The 19,695-nt window shown below is 40.5% G+C and overlaps 1 protein-coding gene across 3 annotated transcripts in view; it reads left to right on the forward strand.

Annotated features, from left to right (window-relative positions):
* The window catches only part of CDK17 (cyclin dependent kinase 17), a 228,630-nt gene that overhangs the window by 192,518 nt on the left and 16,417 nt on the right, over window positions 1–19,695 (forward strand). For all 3 annotated transcript variants that reach the window (XM_040344235.1, XM_040344234.1, XM_040344236.1), the window contains 3 exons: window positions 4,670–4,790; window positions 7,106–7,203; window positions 18,183–18,288. In XM_040344235.1, coding sequence (XP_040200169.1) covers window positions 4,670–4,790; window positions 7,106–7,203; window positions 18,183–18,288 — 325 coding nt within the window. The remainder of the gene's footprint in view (window positions 1–4,669; window positions 4,791–7,105; window positions 7,204–18,182; window positions 18,289–19,695) is intronic.

Here is a 19,695-nt window from a genome sequence, read left to right on the forward strand (position 1 = left end):
TGTGCAGTGCGGCTCGTGCATGCACAGTACACACCCGGCTGTGGAGCCACAGCCCAGGCGCCCACAGTAACCATGCCAGCGCCGTGGAGAGGAGCAATGCTTCATGCGCCCGCATCGCTAGACTGGGGACAGGTGAGTGTCTGATTGTTAAGTCAGCAGCGACACTTTTTGTAGCTGCTGACTTTTAAATGGGTGGAACTTCGCTTTAAGTCTTCTATAGTTTTGTGAACATTTTATAAAAGATGGTCATAGATGCAGTAAAAAGGGGTCTGGAGACTGGAAATATTACCCCCAAAAATTATTGGGGTTATCACATGGTGCTCATTACAGTCTTCTTACCTGGAAAGAATAAGCCTGGGTTCACACATATGCGAATCGGCTGCGGCTTACACGGCATCCAATTTTCAGAACCATTGAAAATATGTTCTTTCAATAGGTCTGGTTCGCATATGTGCGTTGCGTCCGCATTGCACAAAAAGTGTGCATTTTATAGGCAGTTCAGTGCAAATTGCAGGCACATAATCCTCAATGAGAATGCATCTGATTCTCAGATGTTTTCTGTTCTGAACACAAATTCTCTCCCCCCTCCTCGCTACACCTCCCTCCCCTCTCCCTGGTCAGCTGATCCGCAGCTAAAACGATGAGGAACCGCTGAACTGATTTTTTATCTTCGCAGGGAAACCAGTTTGCACCGCACATTTGTGAACCCAGCCTTGGTGCCAATGATTTATCTTGTTTTCTAATTATCTTTAACATGAAGCTCAAACTTTAGAGAACATATGATACTATACGCCATTTTGCTGCCCATAGATGAATGAACATTTGGGCTGTTCAGCGGGGACCGGTAGAAATTTGATCCATCTTTGAACATTCCTGTTTGACAAAAAAAACGATCTAAAGATCATCATCTGGGGGACTGTTGGAAAATGCTTTTCGATCAGTTGGCGGCAGCCGCTGATCACCGTGTATTCTGACAGTGGGGGAGTCCAGCTCTCAGAATACAGCTGCACAGCAGGGATGATTTCTCCATCCTACTCACATGTGTGGGATATGAAATCTGTTTTTCGAGTCCTTGAAATGTAAGGGAGGAGAACTGTAAAATAGTGGATGTACTCTGCACTGCTCAATTTAGATGCTAGTAGCTGAAAACTAAAGATAAATATAACAGCTGATGATTGATATCTGAGACAGGTTTACAGCTTGTCTGTATGTATTAAAGTTCCGTCTAGAAGTGAGGCACATTCCTCAAATACTCTAGTATTTTTTTGGTATAAATGATGACAAAAGACTGAGGGCATAATATCATAGTTTGTCTTGTTTGTGAATCACAGGTATAAATTTACAGTATTTCACAAAAGTGAGTACAACGCTTACATTTTTGTAAATATATTATATATTTTCATGTGATAACGCTGAAGAAATGACACTTTGCTACAATGTAAAGTAGTGCAGGGCTGTCTTAATGAAAGGGCACACCTGAGCACTTTTTTTTTTTTTACTTGCTACAATAAATGACCCCAATTAAAAAAAAAAAAATGAATTTCTTCATCAGTTTAGACCGATATGTATTCTTTTACATATTTTTGGTAAAACAAAATCGTAATAAGCGTATATTGATTGGTTTGTGCAAAAGTTATAGCATCTACGGTACAAATTATGGAAAATATTTATGGCATTTATAGTGTGTATATATAGTAATGGCGGTGATCTGCGCTATTTAGCAGTATTGAGACAGATGGATCAGACACATTTTTGGGACAGCGTTGACCTTTATACAGCAATCGGTGCTATAAATATGCACCAATTACTGTATAAATGTCACTGGCAGGAAGGGATCAAGGGGTTAAATGCGTGTTCCCTTCGTGTGTGTTCTAACTGTATGGGGATAGGACTGACTAGGGGAGGAGACCTATCGTCGTTCCTACTTGGTAGGAACAAACGACATGTCTCCTCTCCCCTGACAGGACAGGGATTTGTGTGTTTACACACACAAATCCCGGTGCTGGCTCTCGTGCACGCGATCGCGACCACCGGCCACACGCTTTGGGGCACCCTCTGGGGGCTCTTAAAGGGAACCCTGTATATGGAAATAAAGGGACACCAGGAATAGAGGGGTAGTGGCTGCTAGTACTACAGACTCACACAAACTATTACCTAGTAAGGATGTGTATCAATGGACTTTCTCGGTACTGATAACATGAGTCGGTATAGTAAAAATTTTTATTTATTATACATAAAAACATACAATGTTCCATATATAAAACAAGGCTAGGACTAACAACCCCACATAGAGAATACAGAGATGTTATTCAAAACGGAAGAAGCCGTGAGGTATCGGCAGTTGTCTGGGGGAGTCCTAGAATAACCTCTACCGGTTTCGTGGTGAACCGCTTCTTCAGGAGGTATAGTCTGGAGTCAGGGACCGCAGTGCAAGTTTCGGCTGACCAAGGTCCACTGTAGCGAACAAGGGGGAACAAAAGTAGGTAAAAGTCTATGCTGGTAAAAGCAATGGAATAAGGGCAGCTAGGGAGCAAGCATCAAGGCAGGTAATAGATGTTAAAGAGCAAACAGCTGAAGATAATCAGCCGAAGACTGCAGCAGAGAATTCCCCAGCACTTAAACAGTGGAGGTATAGGGGAACCAACAGTCAGGTTACCACACTGCCATGCAGCGTCCCAGCATTCAGCCCTAGGAGAGTGACTCTGTGACTCTCCTAGGGCTTAATGCTGGGACGCTGCATGAGGCGTATCTAGTGATTTACATATTCTACGCCGACCGCAATGGAAGCGCCACCTAGCGGTCAGCCTAAAAATTACACTTTAGGATACGACGGTGTAAGACACTTACGCTGCTCGTATCTGAGCCTAATTTAAGCGTATCTGGTTTCCAGAATACGCTTAAATTAGCGCCAGCGCCCATTCAGACTTAGGCTGGCGTATCAGTAGACTTTCAGTAGTCTTTCTGAATCCACCTATTAGTGTGTGTGTGTATGTATTCTCACAAAATTGTTGTTACTCTTTGGCCCATTTTCAAAAGCAACATGTTTTGTAACCCAAATCTAGTGATGTATGCGTGGTGAGACAGGCGGATTTTTGCAAGGTTGAGTAAAAATGAAATGGCTGCTTGCTTTGTGTTTACTACTTCTACCTTGGTTTAAAGCAGAGCCTTTATTTTGCTTTTCCTGCTCCAAGTCCAACCATTATCTGAACATCTGTAGACACAGTGATGCTTAAGATGCTCTTTTTCATGCGTGCAGCAGTCTAATCTTTGATTCAGTAAGCACTTCCACAGCATCTCGTGTTTGGGCAAGTTTTATTTTAATGTACACCGATGCTGGAGGGTGGTTACTGTCTAAACAATGAGGATGAAATGGACTGTGATCATAGATATTATCACAGTTGATTGACTCTGACATAGATAATTTTAAATTGCTGACAAAAAGCTACAGTTATGTAACACTAATGACAGTTGTTGAAGATGATTTGCTGAAATGAAGCGTGGGCAATCCTCCGTTGTCCTTTACACCCAGAATAGTAAATGAAATGAGAAAAGAGTTGAAAATCGCGGAGATGGGGATGTACAACAAGGATTAAGTCCATCTGCCAGAGATGGGAGAGATTTATTGTGTTTATGCCGTTCATTCCTCTTGGATTTTTTTTTATATTAAATGAACATTGAAGTCTTGTGTTCGCTGCAGCAGCTCCACTTTAGTAGATCCCTAGAATTAGGGAATACAAGTCGATTGGAAATCTGATTGTTTTGTGTGATTTTTGAATATTTAGTGGCAGAACTGTGTTTTTACCCAGAAATACTCCTTTAGAGAGCACAAAAAAAAGCTCCAACACAGTTTTCTATCCTGATGCAGTGCAAAGAGGGTAAACCAAAGCTTGCATGTATTGCCAGTTGTAGTGCTACCAAATAGAGCCAGACCTAGCCTATCTGATCTGGGGGCATAGTTAAAAAAAAAAAAAAAAAAGTCAGAGGGCATGTCAACATGGTGTGCAAATCACTGACAGTGTGACACAGTTGATGTACTAAAACTGAGAAGTGCAAAATCATGGTAGCCAATCGGCTTCTAACTTCAGCTTTTTTTAATCAAGCTTTGCCAAAAAACTCAGGAGTCGATTGGATTTTATGCAGAGCTGCATCAGCTTTTTCACCGACAGGAAGTGCAGAGACAATGAAGTAGTATGTGATGTAATTTGGGCTGTAATTTGATTACGAGTTAACAGAACCATGGTCCCCCCCCCCCCCACATCAGGATCTGCATCAGAAATCCCCCTTACATCAGTGTCCCAATCAGAGTGCCACCTTGCATCAATTGCTCCCATCTGAATGCACTCTGAGACCAGGTGGGGGGCACACTGCCTAGATCTAGTCAGCATCCTAGCTCCCCCAGAGTCATTCCAGCCACTGCAGAGTATTTTGTCGCATGACATTCTCTTACAGGAACTGTGGGGTGACCTAGCTTGGTTGCCTGGTGTACCTTTCCAGAATGTTTATGAAGCTGGCTTGGTCATGTAGCCCCACACAGAGTGAAATGGCAGATGTGTCATGACTTATTGATGTATATTTTCAGTTACTTCAAGACCTTTGTTCTCAATCAGTAATATTACTGCCATTAAAATACATTTGTTAAGTTGGTGATATTGTTTTTTCTTTTTTTAAGGTTTGGCCAGAGCAAAATCTGTTCCTACAAAAACCTATTCCAATGAGGTTGTCACATTATGGTACAGGCCGCCAGATGTCCTCCTCGGGTCTTCTGAGTATTCAACGCAAATTGACATGTGGTAAACACTCTATTAATGCATCTCTCCCTCCTAATGTCTAATTTTTTCATATAATCTGTATACAAACTTCCTTTTGTCAAGCACATTTTTTTCTGCAGTTGTCAAGCTATAATAAAATTGCAAGATGTCTGCCCAAAGTTAACAATGTTTCTGTAACGTTTGTGTAGACAACAGTGACACATTCAGGTATCCAAAGTGAATCGTGAATGACATTGGTGATGTAGCTAGGCTGAAGCGCTCATTAGAACTTTGCCAGGTTCCCTACCTTAATTGTATACTACAAAACTAAACAGTGATGCTACAAATGCTTGATACATTAACTTTTCAAATGTTCCACCTCTCAAAATTGTGTTGTACAAGAAGGAAGATTTTGGGCAAAAAGTCAGTTTTAAAAAAATTTCTGACACCACATGGAGTCGAGCCATTCTACCGACAGAATGCCGTTTTTTTTTCTCAGCACATACCTCGTTATCACGATTTTCACCCCCCGGCAATCCCGCGGGACTGGGCGTTCCCAAGCACTGCCTGTGATTGACAGGCTTCCGAACGGCACATACTGCGCGTCACAGGTTGACGAAAAAACCGGAACGTCGGTGCGGCTCTATATGGCGCCTGCGCACCGACGTTCGGGTTCTGTCGGCAACCTGTGACGCGCAGTATGCGCCGTTCGGAAGCCTGTCAATCACAGGCAGTGTTTGGGAACGCCCAGTCCCGCGGGATTGCCGGGGGGTGAAAATCGTGATAACGAGATATGTGCTGAGAAAAAAAAAAAAACACAGGCTTTCTGTCGGTAGGATGGCTCGACTCCATGTGATGTCAGAATTTTTTTTGAGGGTGAACCTCCACTTTAAGTTTACTGAAAGATGGAATAATTTTCCCACATCCGCATGGGTTATGATTTTGGTCTGACAAAACCATGGTACACCTTATAGTCATTAATTAACCAATGCCCCTACCTGCTGCTTGTAGCAGCGTCATGCTTTGGCTGCTTTTTTTGGGCAGTCAACAGTGCCGGTCAAGGTGGGCAAGAAAAGACCTTCTAATTATTTAACTAATGTTTGTTTTTGTTCTCTGGTATTCAACATTTTTTCACAGACTTCTTACATCTCTTGGGCCCTCTAAAAATCTATATTCAAATGTTCATAGCAGATCCCTCTACCCTCAATAGGTTCCTTCCCTTTTTGGGCACTTTCCATAATGCTAGATTAAAGATTTGAGACAGGAAAAGTGTGCCTTCATCTAACCTGATGTATGTTTTTCCAAATTGTCCTAGGCTTGGATGATTTTCTTAGTAATAAAAGAGTTTTGTCATGCCACCCTACCTCACAGCCCAGATATATGAAGAATATGAGAAAATGCACACATAGTACGCAACCTTTATTGTTGTTGTAGGCCTCTTGGCAGCCTTCCAGACAATTTATTTTCCTGTATTTTTTATTTTTTTTTAGTCAACTTCTGTCAAAGGGTCATGACCCAAAACAGTTTGCCGACCGACTTCCGGTCAGTGCTCTCATCCAATGGCTGAGGGCACTAACCAGAGTGTTCTGGTGGGGGAGCTGTCCACCTGTCGGAGCAGAATGGCACAGCAGGGGAGATCGCTGTACTAACATCGAATAGTACAGCGGTTCCAACCTAAGCTGGGGTTTTTTTTTTTTTCTTCATTCAACTGCTGGGTTGAGCAAAAAAATGTAAATGGTATGTACTCCATCCATACCATGCCCCCCCAACATGTTTTGCCCCATCCCATTAACTTAGTGATCTATGTTGGTTTTGTTTAGCTCAAAAACCTGACATTTATACAGAGTTGTGTCGATTTTTTCTTTCCACTGTAACTGAAGGCAAAACTAAAAAGCGTTCTCTGATTGGATGAGTTGAAGAGCGTGACATCACCACCCTGGCTATCTACTTTGTCCAGTCAGAGAATACAAAGCATTCTCTGGTGCCCCCACCGAGCGGGACAACCTTCTGTGTGCACAGTGCAGCAAGACAGCTGCTCAGGCCTGCAAACAAGTGGGGATTACTGCAGTAGTAGTGTTCACTTCATTGATTTCCAGCGGCATCACCCAGGTATGGTGTATATAGTTACATTGGTTCAAGCTGGACCAATGTAACTATGTATAAAATAATTGTACCTGGAATTCTTCTTTAACGTTTAACTTTAAAAAATGTGTCAGTTTTTTTTAATATAGATGTTTTTTACCATTATAAGTATACCGTAAATATATGTAACCTAGTTTGCCATTCTGCTGTTGTTTGCATTTTGTACATTGTAATAATCTACAGGTTTTACATTTCTGAATTCTCTTTGTCATCAGGGGTGTTGGATGTATATTTTTTGAGATGGCTTCTGGAAGACCTCTATTTCCTGGGTCCACTGTAGAAGATGAACTTCATTTAATTTTCAGGCTTCTAGGTAAATGATGCTGTATATAATTTTTTTTTAGTGCATGTTACCTATACAATAGTGTTTATTGTGACGTAAAATTCTCTATTTCGTTTTAGTCATAGCCTTTTGACTAAAATGCAGTTTTAGTCATATTTTAGTCATCTGAATTGTTTTCGTTTTTCAGTCGCATTTTAGTAGACTAAAATCTCCAGTACATTTTAGTCTACTAAAACCTTATGGGTTTATTTAAATTATATTGCATTATTTAAGCATTTCTCTAGAATTTCCAAACTCATTGTCTCCTAGAGTAAAAATCCAATAACATGTTATTTTTTATGGTATTTATGGAGTTTATACATGCACTACAGACACACATTTTAGCCGTTCTGATATGTATAACGTCTTTATAAATAAAAACCAAGTTTCATAAACAAACATAAATATTGCTTTTTGCAAACCGATGTGCAACTTTAAAAGATAAAAAAAAAATGTAAACTCTATTGGCTGTAATGTTATTACACATATTATTTGGAAGCAAGCTTTATCAGTACATCTAAATGCTGTATACTGGTGCTGGGTCTGAAGCTATCTTCAGTTTTGCTTGATCATGAGTTTAAGATGTGAATGTGCAGCATTCTGAAGTTTTAGTAGTGACCCATATTTTTATTTTATTTTTTCTGCAGTAGACATTTACCACAGTTAAAATATATCTAATGTGACGGTAAAATGATAGCTAGATGTCCCTATGGGACATTTCAGTTCTTACAGTATTGCTGAACTGTTTTATATTTTGTGCAATTTAAACAAAATTGTCAGCAGCCACATATAAATGCTGTGAAGGATCTTCTTTAAATGGTTTCATTAAGGGGTGCACCGAATGGAAATTTTGGTACCAAAAATAAAGGATGCACTTGGCCGAAAACCAAAACTGATTATTAGGTTTTTAAAAATAATACAATTTTGATATATAATTGTATTATATTCAACTTTTTAATTTTCATGACTTTAACCACTTAAGCCCCGGACCATATTGCTGCCTAAAGACCCAAGGTGTTTTTACAGTTTGGGACTGCGTCGCTTTAACAGACAATTGCGCGGTCGTGCGACGTGGCTCCCAAACAAAATTGGCGTCCTTTTTTCCCCACAAATAGAGCTTTCTTTTGGTGGTATTTGATCAACTCGTCGGTTTTTATTTTTTGCGCTATAAACAAAAATAGAGCGACGATTTTGAAAAAAATGCAATATTTTTTACTTTTTGCTATAATAAATATCCCCCAAAAACATATATAAAAAAAAAAAATTTCCTCAGTTTAGGGCGATACGTATTCTTGTACCTATTTTTGGTAAAAAAAAATCGCAATAAGCGTTTATCGATTGGTTTGCGCAAAATTTATAGCGTTTACAAAATAGGGGATAGTTTTATTGCATTTTTATAAAATTTTTTTTTTTTTACTACTAATGGCGGCGATCAGCGATTTTTTTCGTGACTGCGACATTATGGCGGACACTTCGGACAATGTTGACACATTTTTGGGATTTTTGTCATTTTCACAGCAAAAAATGCATTTAAATTGCATTCTTTATTGTGAAAATGACAGTTGCAGTTTGGGAGTTAACCACAGGTGGCGCTGTAGGATTTGGTGTACACTGTGTGTGTGTTTACAACTGTAGGGGGGTGTGGCTGTAGGAATGACGTCATCGATCGAGTCTCCCTATATAAGGGATCACTCGATCGATGCAGCGCCATAGTGAAGCACGGGGAAGCCGTGTTTACACACGGCTCTCCCCGTTCTTCAGCTCCGGGGAGCGATCGCGACGGAGCGGCTATAAACAAATAGCCGCGCCGTCGTCCCGGATCGCTTCCCGAGGGGACCCGACCGCCGCAAGTCGCGGGGGGTCCCGATCGGACCCCCGACCCACGTCTAGGCAGGGACGTACAGGTATGCCAATGTGCCTGTACGTGTACGTGCCATTCTGCCGACGTATATGTACATGCGGCGGTCGGGAAGGGGTTAATGAATAAAAAATACAATTCATTAAATAAAATAAGTACTTTAATAAAGTAACCCACATAAATTGGACACAGAAAATAAAATAAATCCAAAATGAAATAAAGAAACTTACAGTGCATATGCTGCACAAGAACAATAAAAAACAAAATAGCAGGCATAATGTCAAATGCCAAAGACTAAGAGCCTCTCTGCTTGTGTAGACATATTTTCACTGTTTATTGTTCAAAAATAGAAGAAAAATAAAACAAAACAGAGGGTGCACGGGCTAATATACACACTACTAACAAACCGTCAGGTGCATCAAAGCTTGTTGGCAAAGTAAAACTTCTGCTTCCAGTCTACCATACATCATTGCATCACATAATGGGACAACTGGAAAACCCAACGTGTTTCAAGGACTTGCCTCATCCTTTAGAGCCAGAGCTCTGAGAAGAGGCAAGTAGTCAAAACATGTTGGCCTGTTGGGTTTTCCAGTTGTCCTATTATATGAGGTGGTGGTAATGTATCGTGGACTGGAAGCTTACTATGATAACAAGCTTGATAGTACACCTGTTGGTTTGTTGTGTATTACAAGCCACCGTTTTTAACAAAGATGCCTTTCTTAAGATGATGCACTAGGCCGGTGCACCCTCCTGTTATTTCAGTCAATGTATCCACTGACTTCCCTAGTCATAAGCGGTCATCAAGGTGAGGCATGTCCAGTGAAGCCAGCAGGGAAAAATGTAGACAACAGTCTAGGGCCGAAACAATTAATCGACAACTAATCGATTATGAAATTAATCGATTTACAATTTTCATAATCGATTAATCGGCCAGTAACATAATGGGGTTAAAAAACAAAAATTAGCCCTTTATAGTACAAAAAAGCAAATCGCTACTGTAAATATTACTTTCACTGTCCCACAGTAAAAAAAATGAACCCCTTACAGTAGCGATTATTTGCTCTTTTTTATTTTTTTATTTTTTTTTCAACCCCATTATGTTACTAAACATCTCAGGCCTGGGTTCACACCTCTGTTTTTTGGTGCTTTTTGCAAAAACACACTACAGTTCATTTACATGTTTGTTTTTTTTGGTTCAATATACTTCAATGGAGAAGCTGCAGAAAAGCATGTAATGTGTTTTTGCGGCAATTTGTGTTTTGTAATCTGCCCAACAACAAATTGGGCCAAAAAAAATTAAAAATGCAAAATTTTTTAAGGCTATTATCCGATTAATCGAAACAATAATCGGCCAACTAATCGATTATGAAAATAATCGTTAGTTGCAGCCCTACAACAGTCTGGGTCCCACTTCCAAGCATTGGAGATTGTGGAGTTGATTTACTAAAATTGGGGATACTGAACAATGTAGTGCAGCTGTGCATATTAGCCAATGATCTTCTAACGTTGGCTTGTTCAAAGCTTTGACAAAAAAACCTGGAAGCCGATTGGTTAACTTTCTATGCAGAGCTGCACCAGATTTTGCACTCTCCAATTTTAGTAATTCAATCGACCTCTGTGTGTTTTCTATTACAATATAATAGAACAAACGGAACTACCAAGAACACTAGTGGCAAAAGCCTGGCCAGTGGCAGGCCTGGCCTCCTATTCTGTTTCCTATCCCTTTAAATTGCAAAGTTACTGTGCAAAACAAGCTGTTATAAAATTATAATAAAGAACTAACCATAACAGAATTATTTCACAGTTTCTCTGTAAACATAGCATATGATATTTTTTTTAATTATTTTATTTTCATTTCAACTGACAACTAATTTCCCTAAGTTCTCTCCCTAAGCTGTCAGTTTGCTGCATGTGTGATTAAAACTGTATGTAGCTGCAGATACATACATACAATATACAGCACTGTGTTCCGGTTATGAGTGGAGACTTTTCAGAACACAGACTAGTCTACAGCGGCGGTCAGCCAATCACAACGATCAATGTTTTCTATTAATTAATGAATTTCATTCATTAATAGAATACGTTGCTCGCTGTGATTTGCTAAGTGCCGCTGCTGTAGACTACACTGTAGACTAGTCTGTGTTACGGGAAGTCTCCGCTCATACCCGTAACACAGTGCTGTATGTATGTATGTAGCTGCATGCATACAGTTTTATCTCACATGCAGTGGACTGACAGCTTAGGGTGAGACCTAGTTTGGCCCAAACAAACTGTTACATAGTAGGCGAGGTTGAAAAAAGACATAAGTCCATCAAGTCCAACTGTGTTTGTGATTATAAGTCAGTATTACCCTGTATATCCCTGTATGTTTTGGTCATCCAGGTGCTTATCTAATAGTTTTTTTAAATTATCGATGCCCCCCGATGATACCACACTGCCTGTGGAAGGTAATTCCACATCCTGGTCGCTCTTGCAGTAAAGAATCCTCTACGTAGTTTATGGTTAAACCTCTTTTCTTATTTTAATGATTGGCCACGTGTCTTGTTAAACAACCTTCCGCAAAAAAGTTGTATCCCTATTGTGGGGTCACCAGTACGGTATTTGTAAATTTAAATCATATCCCCTCTCAAGTTACTCTTTTCCAGAGAGAATAAGTTCAGTGCTCGAAAGCTTTCTTCATAACTTATGTCCTCCAGACCCTTTATTAGCTTTGTTGCCCTTCTTTGTACTCGCTCCATTTCCAGTACATCCTTTCCGAGGACTGGTGCACAGAACTGGACAGCATACTCTAGGTCAGGGATCCTCAAACTACGGCCCTCCAGCTGTTGCGGAACTACACATTTCATGAGGCTTTGTAAAACTTTGACATTCACAGACATGACTAGGCATGATGAGAATTGTAGTTCCTGAACAACTGGAGGGCCATAGTTTGAAGACCCATGCTCTAGGTGCAGCCGGACCAGAGACTTGTACAATGGGAAAATGATCGCATTAATCCTCTTTTAAATGCATGAAAATATTCAGTTTGCTTTATTGGCACCAGCTTGGCATTGCATGCCATTGGAATTCCAGGTCCTATTCCATCCTAGATTCCCCCAGAGGTTCTCCTGCTAATGTATAGATTGCCTTCATGTTTTTGCCACCCAAATGCATTATTTTAAGGTTTTCTACATTAAACCTCATTTGCCATGTAATTGTACAATTGTAATTGTTTTCACATTCTGCGAAGAATTTATTTCCCTGCTTAGCTTGGTATCGTCCAAAAATACAGAGATTGTTTACCCCATCCTCCAGGTCGTTTATGAATAAATTAAATCGGATTGGTCCCAGCACAGAACACTGACCCACCCCTGACCATTTTGAGTCTTCCCTATTTATCACCACCCTCTGAACTCGCCCTTGTATCCAGGTTTTAATCCATATACTCACCCTATGGTCCATGCCAACAGACCTTATTTTGTACAGTAAAATTTTATGGGGAACTGTGTCAAATACTTTCGCAAAATCCAGATACACCACGACTACGGGGCCTTCTTTTATCTAGATGGCAACTCACTTTCTCGTAGAAGGTTAATAGATTTGTTTGGCAAGAACGGTTCTTCATGAATCCATGCTGATTACTGCTAATGATACTGTTTTTATTACTAAAATCTTGTATGTAGTACCTTTCATCCCCTCCAAGAGCTTGCATACTATTGATGTTAGGCTAACTGGTCTGCAACTCCCAGGGATGTATCTTGGGCCCGTTTTAAATATTGGTGCTACATTGGATTTTCTCTAATCTGCTGGTACCATTCCTTTTAGTATACTGTCAGTAAAAATTAGGAACAATAGTCTGGAAATTTCATGACCGAGTACCCTCTGGTGGTGCAAGCCATCCAGTCCCGGTGATTTATTAATGTTAAGTTTCCCAAGTCTAATTCTAATTCTGTTCTCTGTTAGCCATGAATGTGCTTCCTGTGATGTGTCATAAGGATAAGCACAGTTTTGATTACTAAAGCCCCCCCCCCGATTCCCCTGTGAAGACTGAGGAGAAGAATGAATTCAATACCTTCGCCATCTCCCCATCCATTGTAACCAGACGTCCTTCCTCATTCTTTATGGGGCCAATATGGTCTGTCCTCTCTTTTTTGCGGTTTACATACGTAAAGAATTTCTTGGGATTTTTTTGCTCTCCTCTGCTATGTGTCTTTTGTGTTCTATCTTAACCACCCTAATTGCACCTTTACATTTCTTGTTGCATTCTTTATAAAGCCTGAATGCTGATGATGATCCCTCAACCTTGTATTTTTTGAAGGCCTTCTCCTTTGCTTCTATATGCATTTTTACATTGGTGTTAAGCCAGCCAGGAATTGTGTTCACTCTTTTAAATGTATTTCCCAATGGGATGCACTGGCTAATGCCCTTATTTAATATGCACTTAAAGTTAACCCATCTCTCCTCCGTGTTCTTTGTTCCTAAGATTCTATTCCAATTTATGCCTTCTAGCAAGGTTCGTAGCTTAGGGAAGTTGGCTCTTTTGAAATTCAGTGTCTTTGTATTCCCCTTATGTTTTCTATTTGTGTAATTTATACTGAAGTCAATTGACCTGTGATTGCCATTTCCTAAATTTCCCCGTATTTCCACATCCGTGATCAGGTCTGTATTGTTGGTAATCAGTAGATCTAGTAACACATTATTTCTAGTTGGTGCATCTACCATCTGACCCATGAAATTGTCCTGCAAGACATTTAGGAACTGGCGAGCCTAAGACAAATGCGTGGTTCCCTCCGCCTAAAGAATATTCCCAGTATTATTTTCCCCTTAGCTTCATCCCTTTGGAGCTCTACCCATAAGTATTCCACCTCCTCCCTAGCTCCCTTAGTGATGTCATCTCCTACATTCACTTGTACATTATTCTTGATATTTAGACATACCCCTCCCCCTTTTTTACCCTCTCTGTCCCTGCGATAAAGAGAATACCCTTGAATGGTTGCCAGCCAATCATGAGAGCTGTTGAACCAGGTCTCTGAAATTCCCACAAAATCTTAATCCTCCTTGTACAACAGTATCTCTAGTTCACCCTTCTTGTCTGCCAGGCTTCTAGCATTGGTGAACATGCCACTTAGTTTAGAGCGGTCGCATAATATCCTCTTATTGGGTGTTCCGAGATTGCAACCAGGACTTGTTACTATACTTACCTTGGGTTTATGTGCTTTAGTCCAGTGGTCATCAACCCTGTCCTGCAGGGCCCACTAACAGGCCAGGTTGTATGTATTACCTTGGGGAGATGCAGTCTAGAATACTGCAATCACTGAGGAGCAAATGATCTCAGCTGTGATGTATTTCAGTTATATTGCAAACCTGGCCTGTTAGTGGGCCCTGCAGGACAAGGTTGATGACCACTGCTTTAGTCAACCTACCACTAATGTCCCCAATACTACCCTCTGGAATATGTTCCGCGCTGACTATCTCTACCTCTGGACCCTCCCCCCTGTTGCCTAGTTTAAAAACCCCTCTAACTTTTTTCCCATCTTTACTCACATCTTTACTATGTAAATTGGTTCAAAGGCTTGAGCTCTCTTTTAAATTGATAAAGTGCAAAAACTGTAGAACTAAAATGAACAACCAACAAAATGGCCCGTCCTACCCTCTTTATTCTGTTATGTCAACTAAAACTAAACTTTTAAGTTTGAAGTTTCAACTTTACAGTCCATTGTAATTGGTATAGTGCAATTGTGGCATAACTAGACAATTCGAACATAGAAAATTAATTGGACGGTGCTACTGCTTTCTATTTCAGTAAAAGTGGCAGATTTTGCTTGAAGAAAAAAAGTTGTTCAGATTTCTCATAGGCGAGATGGTTCCTCTTCTCATCAAGAATATGAGATGCTGGACTGAATAGTCTCTCTCTCTGTACTGGTGCTTGGGGCAGATAAATATATGCGTTCAATCTGTGCAAGCAATGGAAAACGTTCTTTGTTCATGCACCAGTACTCAAGGGGATTGTCGCTTCTGGCGATAGGTTGTTCAGCTAAATAATTCACCAGCTGTTGGGTAGCTGCAGTTGTGGCACTGCTATGGACCGAGGTGCATTCATGAAAAATGTCTTCAAACATATCAGATAGCGAAGGAGTGTGTTCCGCTTCAGTTGTATGCGACCGTTTCTCTGGTATACTTTCCTTTGGGCTACACCTCGAAACTCCTTCACGAGATGCTTCCATCACCTCCATTTGTGCCTGTACCATTTCTTGTGCACGCTGCCTTTTCTCCACATTAAAATAATGCTCTTTAAATCGAGGATCTAGAACTGTTGTAATGCAGTACAGAGGGTTGGACTTGTGTCTTGAAACCGGTTTTTAACAGCCTCCAGTAGAGTGGTTTTAGCCGTTTTTATGCCATGGTTTGTTTCTGCCTCTTTTCCTAGCAGACACTTTAGTGCAGCAATCAAGGGAATAACTTCAGAAATGGAAGCATTAGCTGAGCTTATTTATTTTAACTGTTTAGATGGAGTTGGAAGAAACAAACTATTTTCATCTAACATCCACTGATGTGTGCTTAGTGTTGCCGGCAGCTCGTAATCTGCAATATACGCAGCTAAAACAGGCTTTTGTTCGAAGTGACTTTGCAGCATATTGTAGGTGCTGTTCAAATGAGTGACTATATCTTGCTGCAGTCGTTTCGGTGGCATTTCAAACTGTATCTGCAAGGCTTGTAATCTGGAATGAGCAAGTGGAGAATTCTTAAAGTGACCCACAATTTTTCCTTCCTTTTTGATACTATATCTGATATGGTGCGCTGATTCGGCAATCCCTCATTCACAGCAAACTGTAGCGTGTGCCATACACTATCTTTTAAGTTCACTGTCCTCCATAGCCTTTGCCATGTTCCACGCATTATCTCGGACAATCAGATGCACTTTAGACTTATCAATGTACCAAGTGTCAAGCATGGTTTTTAAAGCATCGGATATTGATGCTGCAGTATGTGATCTAACAAGCTCACGTGCGTTAAATAGGATGTTTTGCAATTGAAATTTGGCATCTATCCACTGTGCTGTCAGGCTAAGCATGCTCGTTGGACTGATGTTTGAACTCCAGATGTCGGTAGTAAAACTGATTGCTGTGATGTAGTCATGAGCTCATGAACGCGTTTTGTAACACTGCCAAACAATTCAGGTAGACCGGTTTCTACAAAGTAGCGTCTGCTTGGTAGTGGGTAACACGGCTCAATATTTTGCATAAGCCTACGAAATCCAATGCCCTCCACAGCAAAGAATGGCTGGTCGTCTAATAATAAATTCCATAATTTTGTCTCTAATGCCACGAGCTTTGGGACTGTCACTTGTACATTTTTTTGGCTTTTCGAAGACTGTGGCCAGAGATGGTGTTGAACTTGATGTGCTTGGGGCATTTTTTGGAAGCTGTATTGTTTTCTTGTATTCTGCATGCTGAACTGGATGACGTGTTTTCAGTTGGTGTATCAAACCTGTTGAAAAATGCCTTGGCACTGTACCCCTCTTGAAATTTTTACTGAGCAAAGACTGCAGTTTGCAAATTTGGGCTCTTAATCAGAAACTTTAAAATATTTCCACACTGCAGACATGGTCCACCTTTGCTAGTATTGCAGAAGAATAGCATAGAATGATCTATAGTGATGGAAGTGAAATCTGGGGGGGGGGGGGGGGGGGGGGAGAAACACTAAAATCTATTTTAAAACTAACCCCCAGGCAGCTATAAAATAAAAAAAAGAAACCTAACAGTGCAGCTCTCTTGCCATGCAAGGTAGTTGTCTGCACTGCAGTACATCTTGTACCAAAGAATAAATTTAAATATATACATACATACATACATACATACATACATACATCACACCACACAACATTGATTGCATGCTATTTGTTTGAGATATTCATTAGTATATTGCTAGTACTGTCTACTACTAGTACACTTGTTGGTGTATAGTATACCAAAACATACTACTGAATGCCATCTCTCTCTTTCTAAATAGCAGTTGAAACATTCATTGCCTGCTTGTATAGTATAGTTGTCGTAAGTACTAGTTACATACTACTGAATATCCCTTTCTAAATGGCATTCAATCAATCAATGTTGTGTATTTTTTTTTAGTACTAGTTGGATTGTCAGTTTAAGAGGAAAGAGTTGGAAAGATCTCCAGTTTTTAGTCGGCTCTGCTGGGCGAGAGCACGTAGCTATACGTCACCTCGCCCAGCAGCCAATAGGGTCCCTGACTCCTGTGCGTGTGCCTGGCACACGCACAGGAGTCTATATTGTATATTTTTTTTATGTGTATTATGTGTTTTTAATGTGTCTTATTAAAAAAAAGTCAAAATAAAAAATGCTGGAATGCATTGAAAACTCTTCAAAAATGTGTATGCAGAATTCCATCTGGATTGCTGAAAGTATGGTGTGAACAAGCCCTTAAGCCCAATTTCAGGGAAATGTTAGTTTTTCCTTGCAGTGGAGATGTGCCTGCACTGCAAGTGTTAACTGTTTGTTTATGTCTAGGGCTGTGATGATGAACCTTGGCACCCCAGATGTTTTAGAACTACATTTCCCATTTTGCTCAACTACACTGCAGAGTGCATGAGCATCATGGGAAATGTAGTTCCAAAGCATCTGGGGTGCCAAGGTTCGCCATCACTGGTCTAGGTGGACCAGGTACAGCTGTTTTATAGTTCCTCAGCACTGCTCATCCCTGCACCGTATTCTCCTCTGCATTCTGGTGGTCTAAGGTCCTCTGACATCAAGAACAATGCAGAGCCTATCGCCCTGAATTAGATGTAAGGGCGCTGTGGAACAGTCCACTGCCATCTGCTTGGGGGGAGCCGAGGATCAGGTAAGTAATGATGCTTTTCCCATCCCCTAGCAGTTAATGCTTGCAAAGCAGATGCAGTCCCACTGCAAGGGAGGGTTTTTAGTTTTCCTACAGTTGGGCTGTAAGCCATCTAAACCTCTGGAGCTACTGACGGTTTTGATGCATGATTTCCATTCATGGTGACCATTGATTTTGCTTTATGTTTGTCATCTGCTCAGTTTGTATTGCCCAAGTTTGTGACGGGTTTACTTTAATACAGTTAAGCTACATTTTTTTATCTTTATTATTTCCTAAGGCACTCCAACAGAAGAAACCTGGTCAGGAATTCCTTCAAATGATGAATTCCGAAATTACAACTTTCCCAAGTACAAACCTCAACCACTTCTCAATCACGCACCAAGGTATAGATCACACTTGGATGTTTTATATCATTCACATAGACCTTTACATTTTTATTTTATTTTTTAAGAAAACAAAGCGTTGGTGAAGCTTTTCTCTTCTAACCGTTCCAGAAAATAAAGACTATAACCTCTACAGTGTTAAACATTGTGACGTCTCAGCAATTAGAAACAGATCTATAAGATCCCCCATTACATTTTTTCATTGAATATCCGTGACAAAGTATGACGCCCACCTTTTGTGTGGGATGTCAGCTTTGTTATGATTTTGGTCGATGTGCTTAAATTTGTGTAATGGAACATTTAGTCTGTTTTTGGGGATGGAAACAAATTTTATTTTTGCTTGACGATCATTATCTGCCTGCGAATATCCACCGGTGGAATGTTTGGAGTGTAAATTAGACATAGCTTTCTGTTACCATGCAAAGGCAGCCTGTATGCAGCTCTCTGAATCCCAAGTAGTTACCATGGCAACTGTAAAAGACCTCACAAGTCCCAAACATTTGAAATGGGCAAAGAGGGACATTGAGGTTTCTTATAACAAGAGATTTATTTTAATGTGTTCTCAGGCCCCTCTGAAGATTTCCAGGCACAGATTTGAACAAATCAAATAAATGTATTATAAAACCAGTTTTCAATATTTTACACGGTATTCTGGGGAAGAGGAAGCTCCTCGGGAAACCTGTTTTAGGTCTTCCATATTTCATGGTAGAGAATATACACCTTGTGCAGTTTATATAAATAGCAGGTTCTTCCGTTTTTAGAACTGCTTACTGCCTCTGTGAAATGATTTCTTTTTAAGGGGCTCTTTCACGCTAGCAACCGCGTCCTACCACTCAGAAGTAAACAGGCACATGCGCCAATTACGACACATTGCACTGTTTACAGTCTTTCTTTTTTTGTAATGTCACGAAGTGACGTTTCATTTATTTTATTCACAGCAAAGCATTACGATACAGATTGAAAAGCAAAATGTCAAAACCATTGCAAAAACAGTAATGCGTCTAAACACGCTGCACTAAAAAAAAGTAGTGCAGAGCCTAGTTTTCTTTATCGTACATCACGGGACACAGAGCGGCATTCATTACTATATGGGTTATATGGAGTACCTTCAGGTGTAGACACTGGCAATCTCAAACAGGAAATGCCCCTCCCTATATAACCCCCTCCCATAGGAGGAGTACCTCAGTTTTTCCGCCAGTGTCTTAGGTGTTAGTCATGGTTTAGCTTGCCTCCACATCCTTGGGATTAGGTGAGCTAACCGGTTCTGTCCAAAAAAGCCTCAGCGCTAAAGTGGTCAGTAACCGGACCCCAAACCCTTGGGGTATAGCCCATAATGCTTTTCTTTTTAGAGAGCTGGACCCTGGGCCCAGAACTTAGAAACCTTTGGGTGCCTAATGTTTCTGTTGC

Source organism: Rana temporaria, chromosome 3 (genome assembly GCF_905171775.1).
Source record: "Rana temporaria chromosome 3, aRanTem1.1, whole genome shotgun sequence".
NCBI lineage: Eukaryota > Metazoa > Chordata > Amphibia > Anura > Ranidae > Rana > Rana temporaria.